The 12,328-nt window shown below is 41.3% G+C and overlaps 1 protein-coding gene across 1 annotated transcript in view; it reads left to right on the top strand.

The window, feature by feature from the left end:
* The window catches only part of TEK (TEK receptor tyrosine kinase), a 103,965-nt gene that overhangs the window by 65,556 nt on the left and 26,081 nt on the right, over positions 1 to 12,328 (top strand). Inside the window, exons 10-13 of the mRNA XM_082843548.1 lie at positions 3,753 to 3,914; positions 5,721 to 5,855; positions 9,577 to 9,864; positions 11,640 to 11,939. Of these exons, the coding sequence (XP_082699674.1) occupies positions 3,753 to 3,914; positions 5,721 to 5,855; positions 9,577 to 9,864; positions 11,640 to 11,939 (885 nt within the window). The remainder of the gene's footprint in view (positions 1 to 3,752; positions 3,915 to 5,720; positions 5,856 to 9,576; positions 9,865 to 11,639; positions 11,940 to 12,328) is intronic.

Genomic DNA, 12,328 nt, shown 5'->3' on the forward strand with positions numbered 1-12,328 from the left:
TCTTTTGTAGATCATTTTGCTTTCTGAGACTCCTGTGTTAAGATAAAGAAGCAAGATAACAGAAGCTGATTAGTATGTAAACTACTTCACTACCTGATTAGGAAGCTTTGGTTGTTCCCAGAGGTAATTTCTGTAAATGAACTGAATGTAATTACCCAGAATATATATATTTTTAAAAAAGGTCAAGAACAGTACGAGCATAAATACAGCCTCACAGAGTTGGATTCTCTGCCCTGAGAACCCATATAAAACACCTCAGAATCTTTAATGTTTTTTTGGATTACTGGAAAATCCCAGATCTATTTTATTCAGTAGGACATTAACACGATCAAAATAATTTCTTACATCATACATGTTCTTGGAAGAAAGGAAATGGTATACAGACAAGACAAATTATGTTATTTTTAAGCTTCTTGAAATGTTTGCTGCCCATGGGAAGTAAATAATAATAAGTAAAAAACCATGTTGCCAAGATTCAGAAGAGTTACTGATTCTAATTTTTATTTTTTAAATAAAAGACACAGCACACAACATCAGTGCACAGAAACCTCTCTAGTTCTAAGTCACTGGTGCCTCTGCACTGTCATATTGACAGATATAAGATGGAAATAGCCATTAGGTAAATTAAGCAGTGTCTTTAATCATAGTATTTTAAAAAAAAATAGATACAGAGATACAGTTGCCCTTCAGTATCTGTAGGGGATTGGCTCTAGGACCTCCCTGGATACCAAACTCCATTGATGCTCAAGTCCCTTATATAAAACGGCATAGTATTTGCGTTCAACCTACGCACATCCTCCTGTATACTTTGAATCATCTCTAGATTACTTAAACAATAATCCCCCCTTATCTGTGGTTTCACTTTCCACGGTTTAAGTTACCCACGGTCAACTGCAGCCCAAAAAATTAAATGGAAAATTCCAGAAATAAACAATTCATAAGTTTTAAATTGTGTACTGTTCTGAGCAGCATAATGAAATCTCACACTGTCCCACTCCATCCTGCCGGGGGATGTGAATCCTCCCTTTGTCTCGTGCATGCCACCCATTAGTCACTTAGAAGATGTCTAAGTTACCAAATCCTCTGTCATGGTATCACAGTGCTTACGTTCAAGTAACCTTTATTTAACTTAATAATGTGATGCTGGCAATTTGAATATTCCCTGACTGTGCCTAATTTATAAATTAAATCTTACCATAGGTATGTATGTATAGGAAAAAGCATAGTGTATATAGGGTTTGGTACTGTCTGCAGTTTCAGGCATCCACTGGGGTCTTTGAATGTATCACCTGAAGATAAGGGGGACTATTGTAACACCTAATACAATGTAAATACTATGTAAATAGTAACTATAATGTAAATACTTTGTTAATAGTTGCTGGCACATGGCAAATTTCAAGTTTTGCTTTTTAGAACTTTCTGGAGTTCTTTTAAATTTTCCCCCTGAATGTTGATCTGCTCTTGGTTGAATCTGCAGATGCAGAACCTGCATACAGAAGGCTGACTGTACTAGACTTTACTACCAGAGTACATACCGGAGCAACCACTTTGGAAAACTGGCAATATATATTAAAGCTAAGCATACACCTACGCTGTGACCTGATAATTCTACGCCTAGGTTTATGCTCAAAAGAAATGAGTTCATATGTTAAAAACAAATAATCTTCAGTAATGTTCTGAGGAGTTTTATTCCTAATAGTCCAAATATCCATCACCGTTAGAAAGGATAAGTAAATTGTGTTATATTCATATGTAATAGTTTGCTAGGGCTGCTGTAGCAAAGTACCCTAGGCTGAGTGGCTCAAACAACAGAAATTAATCTTCTCGATGTTCTGGAGGCTAGATGATCAAGGTAATCTCACCTTGATCTGAGATCAAGGTGTTGGCAGAGTTAGTTTCTTCTGAGGCCTTGCTCCTTAGCTTGTAGACAGCTGTCTTCTCCCTGTATCTTCTCATGGTCTTCCTTCTGTGTGTGTGTCCTAGTTTAATCTTCTTATAAGGACAACAGTCATATTGGATTAGGAATGGCTGTAGACCTCATTGTAACTTAATTTCTTCTTTAAAGACCCTATCTCCAAATACAGGTACTGTTTATAGAGTGCAAGGGAGAAAGGAACAAGTCAAAAGAGACAAATGATATTGGATGATGTAGGAAGTATCTAACGTGTCCCTTAATGACCCCTGCCTTGTGGAATTCATGACCTTGTGTAATCCCTTCCCGTTGCATGTGAGCTGGACCCAGCAACCCTCCTGCCATACAGGAAGAGTGATGTGCAGGGCTGGCTTCATGGGTTTATGACCTGTCCACACAGGGCCCTGCACTTGGTTTCATGTTCTATTGTCTTCAACTTGAAATTTTATCTTTGAATTTCGTAAGTGAAGTCCAGTGACACAATGGAGTGTGCGCATGAGCAGAATGGAGTGTGCGCACGAGCAGAAGAGATAGACTCACTATCTGTCTTCTTTCTTGGCCACCCCATTCCCATAAGTGTTCTCGATGACCCAGGGCCCAGGATTCTGGTGGACCTCTGACTCACGGGAGCTCAGTAAGACTCAAAGCAAGTTGGGCTACTTCTACAATTGAATAAATGGGGGTACTGACAGCCTGACAAGATGTCCTTTCCTTTCAAACCAGAATTTGCTTAATATTGTGGACATACTATAAATCTGTTTATATACTGTGGCCCTTAGGAAGGCCACAAACCATTGTAATATCCAAGAATTTTTCTTTCCCCAAGAACCAATTTTCACCTTGTTGGGAGTGCTCTTTCAGTCCCATTGGGGATACATCGTCTTTGACATGGGGAGATTTTTCTGGATTATCTGGGTGAACCCACTCTAATCACAGGAGTCTTTAAAGACTGTCAGAAAGAGATATTACAATGGAAGAAGGGTCAGAGACACATGACTCTGTTGTCTTTGAAGATGGAGGAAGGGACCATGAGTCAAGGAATACAGATGTTTTTTTAGAAGCTGAAAAGAAGGAAACAAATTCTCCCTTAGAACCTCCAGAAAGGAACACAGCCCTTGTTAACACCTTAATCTTAGCCCGGTGAGACCCGAGAGACAGACAGACAGAAAGACAGACTTAGTCTGGTGGTCTCGTAGGAAGACTGGTATTCAATAATCACACCAAATTGCTAAGGATAATAAATTCTGAAAATTGCAGTGAAGGAAAATGTTCTGTGGAAGGGTATGACACGTGAACCTAACCAAGGTTCTGGGATAGCCCCTGTGAGGAAGTCACATGAGAGCTGAGAGATGAATGATGAGTAAGAATTAACTGCAGAATCATGGGAGGTCTACAGCATTCCTTGCAGGAGAACAGCCTCAACAAAGAACCAGAGACAGAAAGGAGCCTGGTGCATTGTTAGTTGAATGAACTGAAAGGTCACTAGGACTGGAGGGTATTAGGTGAGGGAACGAGGAAGTTGGAGAGGAGGCAGGGGCTCTATCATCCCTGGCAGGTCATGGTATGAATTTTAGATTTTATTCGAAACGTAGTGGGAACCCATTGAGAGGTCTTGAGCAGAGGAGTGCTCGTATTTTAAGAAAGCACTTTGTGGATAGTGAGTTGGAGGGGCAAGAGCAAACCAGGAGATCACAGAGACGGCAACTGCATGGAATCTGAGCAGAGAACGCTAAGAGGGCTTTGTTGGGAGTGTAAAGGCACTCATCCTCTACCCCCATCTCAGAACAGCAGTAAAACCCCAAAGTGTAAGGACCGATCTGATTCTTGACACTTTATTTAGTTCTTCCAAAGCCCTTGAATGCCCCAAACGTGATTGACACCGGACATAACTTTGCTGTCATCAACATCAGCTCTGAGCCTTACTTTGGGGATGGACCAATCAAATCCAAGAAGCTTCTCTACAAACCTGTTAATCATTATGAGGCTTGGCGGCATATTCAAGGTAAGGTTTGGAAAGGAAAGCCTCCAGCTGGAGATGGGGCACCAGGAAAAAAAAATGTTTCCCCAAATATAGAAATCTTCTCTCCCAGTCTCAACCCTCTACCCCCAGTTAGGGGCTGTAGCAGTGGATTCCATTTCAGAGTATTCAAGAAGGAGTTGGGGGGCGGGGGGTGGTCCTCTGAGTTCTGGGGCTATCTTTTTGGAAGTCATGATGTAAAATGGGCCACAGAACACACCTGTGTCAGGAGTTACTATCTGCATCAATATTTCCTTTCCAGGCTTCTCTGGATCTCTAATCCCTTTTTGACTCTATCTTGCTTGGTCATGGTGAAAGATACAAGTTTATGCCATGAATAGGGTAACAGGAAAGTCCAGGGCCTGCTGGAAAGGCAGAGACTTAATTTGCTTACATCTGAGGGGTGATTGTTGCTGCTGTATCAAGTTGTTTATTCTTTTTCGTATTTGAGTCTTGCCCTGCCTGCAGGCTCCTAACTCACAGAGGTTCTGAGAGGAATTTGGACCAGAAAGTTTGGGCTGTGGCAGGAAGAGGAGGGGATGTGGGCAAAGAGAGGTACATGCCCCTCCCCCAACTTTTGGGGAAAAAAACCCAAAGTGTAATAAAATGTCAAAAGTTCATGAAAACAGTTAAATTTATTTATTTGTAAATTAGATTTATTTTGAAACAAAAATGACAATTCTGTTTGTTGCATGATGATGCAAAAATCACATTTTTTTTAAAAAAGAAAGCTGAGCATCATCTATTGAGCCGGCTGCTTTAATCGCACCATCTTATAGCGAGACCTGCCGCTGTCATGCTTGTAGGGAATGTGCAGCCCGCCACCAATACTTTAGTCTCACCATGGCTGTGATTTCCTAAAAAGCGCCCTCTACCCATGAGCTGTCGATAATCAAAGTTACAGAAAAGGAGAAGAAAAAGAGGGGTTTGGGCTTAATAATACTAGGTGATTTGGGTATATTGAATAATGTCTTGGTATCGTTACTGAGCTCTTCACATTCTCTTGAAGATTCAGCCAAAATTCAGAATCCCAGCAACATAAGGCTGATTTGCTGGACTGCTGTTTCTGTTGTGGATGGCTAGGTCTTTTTAAAAAGCAGCTTTTTAAAAAAACATGGTGTTCATAATCCATCCTCTCTTTGTGGACATCTACGAAGTGGTCTTCTAAAAACCCTTAAACACGGTCCAATACGTTTTCTTACCGACGAGGAATTTACCATATGGTAAGGCAAAAATCTACCTTTGCAATATCCACAGAGAAACAGTGGCAAAATAGAATAGCTAAGGAGAAAAGAAGCATATGTCATTTGCTTATGGGATCTATTTTCAAGTACTTCAGAATGCTTCATTTGTTAGGACATGACCATCACAAGTTCACTGTCTAGTCATTGTAAGCATACCCTCAAAGAGTCTCTTCTCTTGATAGGTTGATTGCCATCACTGTAGGTACTTGAAAACAGAGGTTATTTTGTATTATTCTAATTGAGTTTTTCCCCTAAATCTGATTGGTATTCCATATAGTTGAAGATTTGCGTGGTTTTACTCTACAAATGAAAAGACAAACACACTAGAGCAGAAATGTGTAAGTGGCACAGAGATACTTACATGAAAAAGCCTTATTTTCCTTCTATTAGGAACACTGAGGCCCTGAAGATGGGATTGCCTCTCTGTTCTACCCAGACATTGTATTTTTAAAAACCAAACATTAGTTCACCTCACAATAACAACATTCCAGTTTAAAGAATGTAAAAGATTGCCAACTTAAGTTTCCTGAACTTTCCCTCTTCTCAGTGACAAATGAGATTGTTACCCTCAACTATTTGGAACCTCGGACAGAATACGAGCTCTGCGTGCAGCTGGTCCGGCGTGGAGAGGGCGGGGAAGGGCATCCTGGACCCGTGAGGCGGTTCACAACAGCTTCTATCGGTCAGTGGAAGCAAACAGGCATTTATTCAGGAGCTGGGTGGGTGGGGGAGGAAGGGGAAAGAGGAAGGAAGACCAGGAAGGGTGGTGGTGGGTGAGTGGGATGGTGGTGGAAAGGGGTTTGCTTTTGAATGGGTGGGAAAGTGACAGGAAGGCTAGCAACTTGGAGCCAAACTGGTCCTTTATTTGGGCTGCACTCCTGGTCTGTCTCCCTGGGGGAGGGAGTCTGCAGCAATCCACCGGGACAGAGAAGGAAGCAGATGACCCTTCAGGAAGGCAGGGACATCCCTTAGGAGTTGGGATTTACTTAGCAGCAACTGTGCTCCGTCTTGGCTCCCGAGTTTTACCACCAGCTTCCTGTTTCCATCTTAAGGGCCCAAGACAGGCTCTTGCCGCATATGTACTCCAGAAGTCCCAGTTTATTTACTTTCGAAAGCAATTTCTAGTTTTTCGAAGTCATTCACGCACATAGTGAAAACATCAAATAGAATGAAAGGCTTTTACCTACAGAACAGCAGTTCTGGGCTTCCCTGATGGCGCAGTGGTTAAGAATCCACCTGCCAAGGCAGGGATCACAGCTTTGAGCCCTGGTCCTGGAAGATCCCACATGCTGTGGAACAACTAAGCCCGTGCGCCACAACTGCTGAGCCTGCGCTCTAGAGCCGGCAAGCCACAACTACTGAAGCCTGTGTGCCACAAATCCTGAGCCCAAGTGCCACATCTCCTGAACCCACATGCCACAACTACTGAAGCCCATGCACCTAGAGCCCGCGTTCCGCAACAAGAGAAGCCACCGCAATGAGAAGCCCACACACCACAATGAAGAGTAGCTCCCCCCTCGCTGCAACTGGAGAAAGTAGAGTCCCAGAGGGGTTAATAACTTGCCCATGGTAACGCATCAGGTACATTGCCATACTAGATCCTCAGACTTGATATCTTTTTGTTTCTCCTGGGAGAAGCAAAATATCCAGGTATATTTTACCCGGGAGTCCAAAGGCATGACGTCCTTATCCCAGTTGATGAGTTTTCCTATTTTTAGTCCATTTACTAAAAGCAGAAGGATATGGAATGATTTAGTGAGAAGCTAGGAAGAACATCAGGCTCTTCTGCAGGGGTTGTGCATCCCTAACAGAGACTCTCCCCTCCACACTCCCCACCTAGGGTTCATCTGACCAGCAGCATCCTTAAAGAACCAAATGAAACTCAGTAGCTACTCTGATGCTTGTAGAAACATTGCACAAGTAAGGAATGGCTTCCTGGGAACCCACCAGGTAGTAAATACCAAAAATAACACTGGAGACTACATATGACTTAGAGGATAAAGGAATCTCCATGACTGTGATCCAAGGGGCCCCTCATGTGTCATCAGGTTGCTGCTAAAAGGCGAATGGTAGTTAATTCTCTCTTTAGAGCGGTGCTGATGAATCAAAAGCGGAAGGCCATAATCTGACTCAGATGGAAAGTATTTATGGAACAGAACATAAAACACTTCACAGACCCGTACTGTGCTGTCTTCAGCTCTCAGAATATGTTCCAGCCAGGATGTATTTAGAGATGTCTTGGAATCTATTTCAAAGTAGTTCTCAGGGGTGGGCGGGAAGGGAATTCTTGAAGGTTCATCTTTTCCCAGCATTTGAATTTTGCTGATGTTTGTTTTTAAATTCATTTGGCAGCTGCACTATTTATAAGTGTGTTGGTTGAGTGATAAAGGCTGGGAAGGCCGGGAGGGGAGGGGAGAGAAGATACTCTGAACACACGGCAGAGAGAGGGCAGGTTGGGAGGGGTGAAGGGTAAGTTATGCTCCCAAAGGGAGGGAAAGGACCATTTATGGGGTTGCTCCTCTGTACCAGGCACAGGCGTAGAAGGTTTACATGTTTGCTGCACACCATCAGTCCTCCCTCTGTCTGCTGTCATCGTAAGCCTATCTACCCACTCCAGGTGGCTTATTTCGGAACTTAAACTTTAGAGAAGAGCAAAAGGAGGTGACATCACCTCTCTCAATTTGCAAAGGTTATGGAGAAAAGACCAATAAGACCTGGAGCATAATGCCCAGCAGGTGGCAGGACCTGATGACTGGTTCTCCCACATCTAAGGGTGGTCAGAACTGACCAGTGAGAGTCCCTCTCCCATTGGGTGGAAACAGACCCTTCCTCTCACCTCTAACCAAGTTTCTCAACCTTTTTATTTTATTTTTTAATTTTTTTAAACTTTTTTTTCATTTTATTGGAATATAGTTGATATACAACGTTGTGTTAGTTTCAGGTGTACGGCAAAGTGATTGTTATACGTATATTCATTCTTTTTCAGATTCTTTATCTTATTGTAATTTTTTAAATTATCACCCTCTAAAGAACTTCTTAGATAGTTTTGTCCTTAAGACAAAATCTCTATTTTGTCTTAATGTCTCTTCTGCCATGGATTGTAATACCACAGATCTGTTTATATATTGTGGGCCTTCATAAACAATTGTCATTCTCTAAAATTTTCTCATACCCCAAGAACCAATTTTTGCCCCCTTAGGGGCAATAATGTCCCCACCAAGAATGCATGAGTAGAGGATCACTATTCTATGTTTTGAAAATACTTTATATCTGAAGTTTAAAATATCAATATACTAATATTAACTGAAAATTTACAGATTCCTCCACTGTCCATTGGCCCAATATATTTTATGAAGGAAGGAAGGAAAAGAGAGAGAAAATGTTGACAGAGCCCCTAACACCTTCCAAGCACTTTCACCTTCACTATCTCATTTCTCCTCCTGAGTCTGGAAGATGAGTATTTTCATTTCATGCTACATGTGAACTCGTAGAGGTTATGAATTTTCCCAAGGTCACAAAACTAAAGGGGCATGCTCCTGCCTCTTTGATTTCAAAACCCATATTGTTTCTATTCAGTTACCTCTCTGGTAGCCCAGGTTCTTGGAGTCAGAGTTGGCGTGTGGTTAGAGTCAAACCTTGATGTGATCAGAGCAGTGCGAGGCCTGGCCCAGCCATCACAGTGTTGTCATGTCTGAAATTGTCCTTGCTAAGGGGAAGTAACCCTGAAATTGCTTTAAAATATATTACTCAAAATGGGAACAGAAACACTGAACCTACAACCCCAGAACCTTGGCAAATCCAGTGTTTCCATTTTTATCAGTTTCCTTCCTTTTTCGCCAGCTGTAGACATGGTTTTTACCAAGTGGTAAGCAGAGTTTTTTCTCGTGTGTTTTAAGTTTTGGAGGGGCTTTTGTACTTTTTCCAATAAACTTTTAATTCCTTGGATGGCTATATCATAATTTATTAAAGCATTTTCCTATTTTGAGCATTTTGGTTTCTTATGATTGTCTGTTATTATAAATAATGTTGTAATGGACATCTTCATGCACCTAGCTTTTCGCTTCCTTTGAGTTGTTTCTTCAGGATAAATCCTTGGTAGTCAGACTATACTCCCAAAGTATATGATCATTTCTAGAGCTCTTGAAAAATATTCCCAAGTTGTCCTTCAAAGGGGTTGTATTCCTGTCTTACAATTACTCAAGCTACATACTAGAATATTTTAAAGCTTTGCTATTCTGGTAGGAAAAAGGAAAAGTATTACGTGGCTGCTAGCATGTGTTTCTTTGATAGCTTGTGAAAGTGTATATTATTCTAGGAGCCAGGGTTATCCTATAAAGCTGTCCTTTGGGGCTGTTGTTACCTTCACCCTATATAAAAACAGTGATTATTCTGGTTTCTCCTAGGTCTTCCTCCTCCAAGAGGTCTCAGTCTCCTACCAAAAAGTCAGACCACTCTAAATTTGACCTGGCAACCCATATTTCCAAGCTCAGAAGATGACTTTTATGTTGAAGTTGAGAGGAGGTCTGTGCTCATGAATAGTGATCAGCAGAATATTAAAGTGCCAGGCAACCTGACTTCAGTGCTCCTTAACAATTTACAGCCCAGGGAGCAGTACATAGTCCGAGCCAGAGTCAACACCAAGGCCCAGGGGGAATGGAGCGAAAATCTCATCGCTTGGACCCTCAGCGACAGTAAGTACCTCATGATGCCCCAGCCTTGCCTGAATGACACTTGGCTGCTGCCATTTAGACTTAGCTCCCGTCACTTCAAGTCTGCTTCTTAGAAACCATAAAAGGCAGTTAGTTGTGAATGGAGGCTCATTAGCGCCCCCCACCAACACATCAAATCATTTTAGCAACCTGTAATATATACGAACGCTTCATGTGTTTGGATTTGTGATAATTCAGGCAGGACTGTGCTAAAGTTTACCTTTCCTTTCTATAGAGTTACTTATTAAGTAAATTAATGACATGAATAAGGTTTTCTAGGGCTTGTTGAATCTGTTATATGACAGTTTTTAGGATTGTTGCACACAGATGATGATTCATCTAATTCATCTAATCTTAAAAGCCAAAGAACTCTGCTTGAAAAATCTTCAAAACAGACAATTCTTGGCATTACAGTATATATATATATATATATATATATATATACTTGAGAGTAATATATATTTGAGAGTAATAAAACAACTTTTCTTTCAAAATATTCTTCAGTTCAGGCTTCTCTCAATCTCATATTGGTCATTAAAAATTAGTTGGAACTTCTAGGGTTTCTTTGTAGAATTGAAAGCTTTTTCGTCATGAGCCAGAGAGTTCTATTTTGATTCACTGCATTAGAACTGTCTGTGCATTTTGGAGTCCTTGGAAAGACTAGGCGTTTCTGGGTCACACCAGCCGTCACTTCTGCTAGGATCCTGTGGTCTCTTGTCAAATCCCAAAGTCAGAGGTTCTTTTCTGCAGCTGAGTTGCCACCTCCCCAGTAACAGGTGTGTAAACTGGCTCTTGTTTTTCCTGGCACTCTCTTCTTGTATCCATAACATGTGGAAGTCTCAACGGTTTTGTCTGTGTTTAGGGATGTCTTCTTCATCTTTAAAAAATTCTGACATTTAGAAGTTATAGGACAATGCAGAGAATAATACAACAAAAACCTACATTTCTACCACACAGAATTAACAACTCTTAACATTTTGTCATATTTGCTTTCAGCCTTTTTGTGGAAGTAATTCCACAATACAGATATACCAAAATCCTCTTTGACCATCATCCCCAATCTAATTCTCTCCCCCTCTCCCCAGAGACAACCAAAATTATGAGTTTATTATGTATCTTTCCATTCAATGTTGTATAATTTTAATACATTAAGTACATCCATAAGTGTGCACATGCATATATAGTCTCCATCTTGCTTTTTGAATATGTCTGCTAAGTGCTTAACATATTTTCTAACAAGTGCTTAATACGGATAGGCCCTATGGACCAGTGGCTAACTACAGACTAATAGGAATCTTATTTCTTCTACTTGAATCTATTTCTTAAAAGCTGTGTGACCTCAGCCAAGTCACTTAATCTCTCTGAGCCTCAATACTTACAGTAAGATTGTTATGAGGAGTCAGTGAGTTACTATATGGAAGGGCCTATATAAATGTCAGCTCTCAACATTTTTCTGTTTTCCTCAGTATCAAAAACAGTGTAATAGCAGTTTGTGGAGTAACAGAATTTCCCAGGTCTTAATTTAGTTTAAGGATGGCAAATATGTGATGTGTGTGTGTTGCCATTTTCTTGTCTCCAGCCACATGTCAAGTCTGCGTCGAGTTCACTACCAACTGATTGGAGTTACCCTCTGAAATAACACTTACTAGCCATTCGTGGTTTATGAGCTGATATTAACCCTCTCTCAGAAGCATAATAATCAAAGAGATGGTAATATATCTTAAGTAATATATTGTTTGTTTGTTTTAAATTTCTAGTTCTCCCTCCTCAACCAGAAAACATCAAGATTTCCAACATCACAGACTCCTCAGCTGTGATCTCTTGGACAATCCTGGATGGCTATTCTATTTCTTCTATTATCATCCGTTACAAGGTTCAGGGCAAGAATGAAGACCAGCACATTGATGTGAAGATCAAGAATGCCACCATCACCCAGTATCAGCTCAAGGGCCTAGAGCCCCAAACAGCTTACCAGGTGGACATCTTTGCAGAGAACAACATAGGGTCAAGCAATCCAACCTTTTCTCATGAACTGATGACTCTTTCTGAATCTCAAGGTTGGTAGAGTGGACAGGTATTTACATAGAATTATTTCTGGAGAGTATCAGAAAAGCCCCACTGTCTTACGATATCTACCCCATATTCGCATCATGTGATATAATAGGCTGGTAGGCGTCACCATCTCTAAAGAGGTCCTTGGAATGAAAATGCCCCTTGGAAGGATAACCCGTTGATCTGTTATCTATCATGAAAACTTAGGTGAACTTAGCCCATCAGCACTCCCCATCCAGCAACTGAAGCTCTGAGGGATATGAATGTGATTCCATGCAGGAGGAAGACAGAGGACCCAGCTTAGTGGAGACAGCCCTGCATGGTGCAGTGGGCGCTCCAGGAACCACACTCCACTCTCTCTCAGAACGAACCCTCTTTTAGCTTGGATGACACT

Source organism: Leucopleurus acutus (genome assembly GCF_964270905.1).
Source record: "Leucopleurus acutus genome assembly, chromosome: 7".
Taxonomy (NCBI): domain Eukaryota; kingdom Metazoa; phylum Chordata; class Mammalia; order Artiodactyla; family Delphinidae; genus Leucopleurus; species Leucopleurus acutus.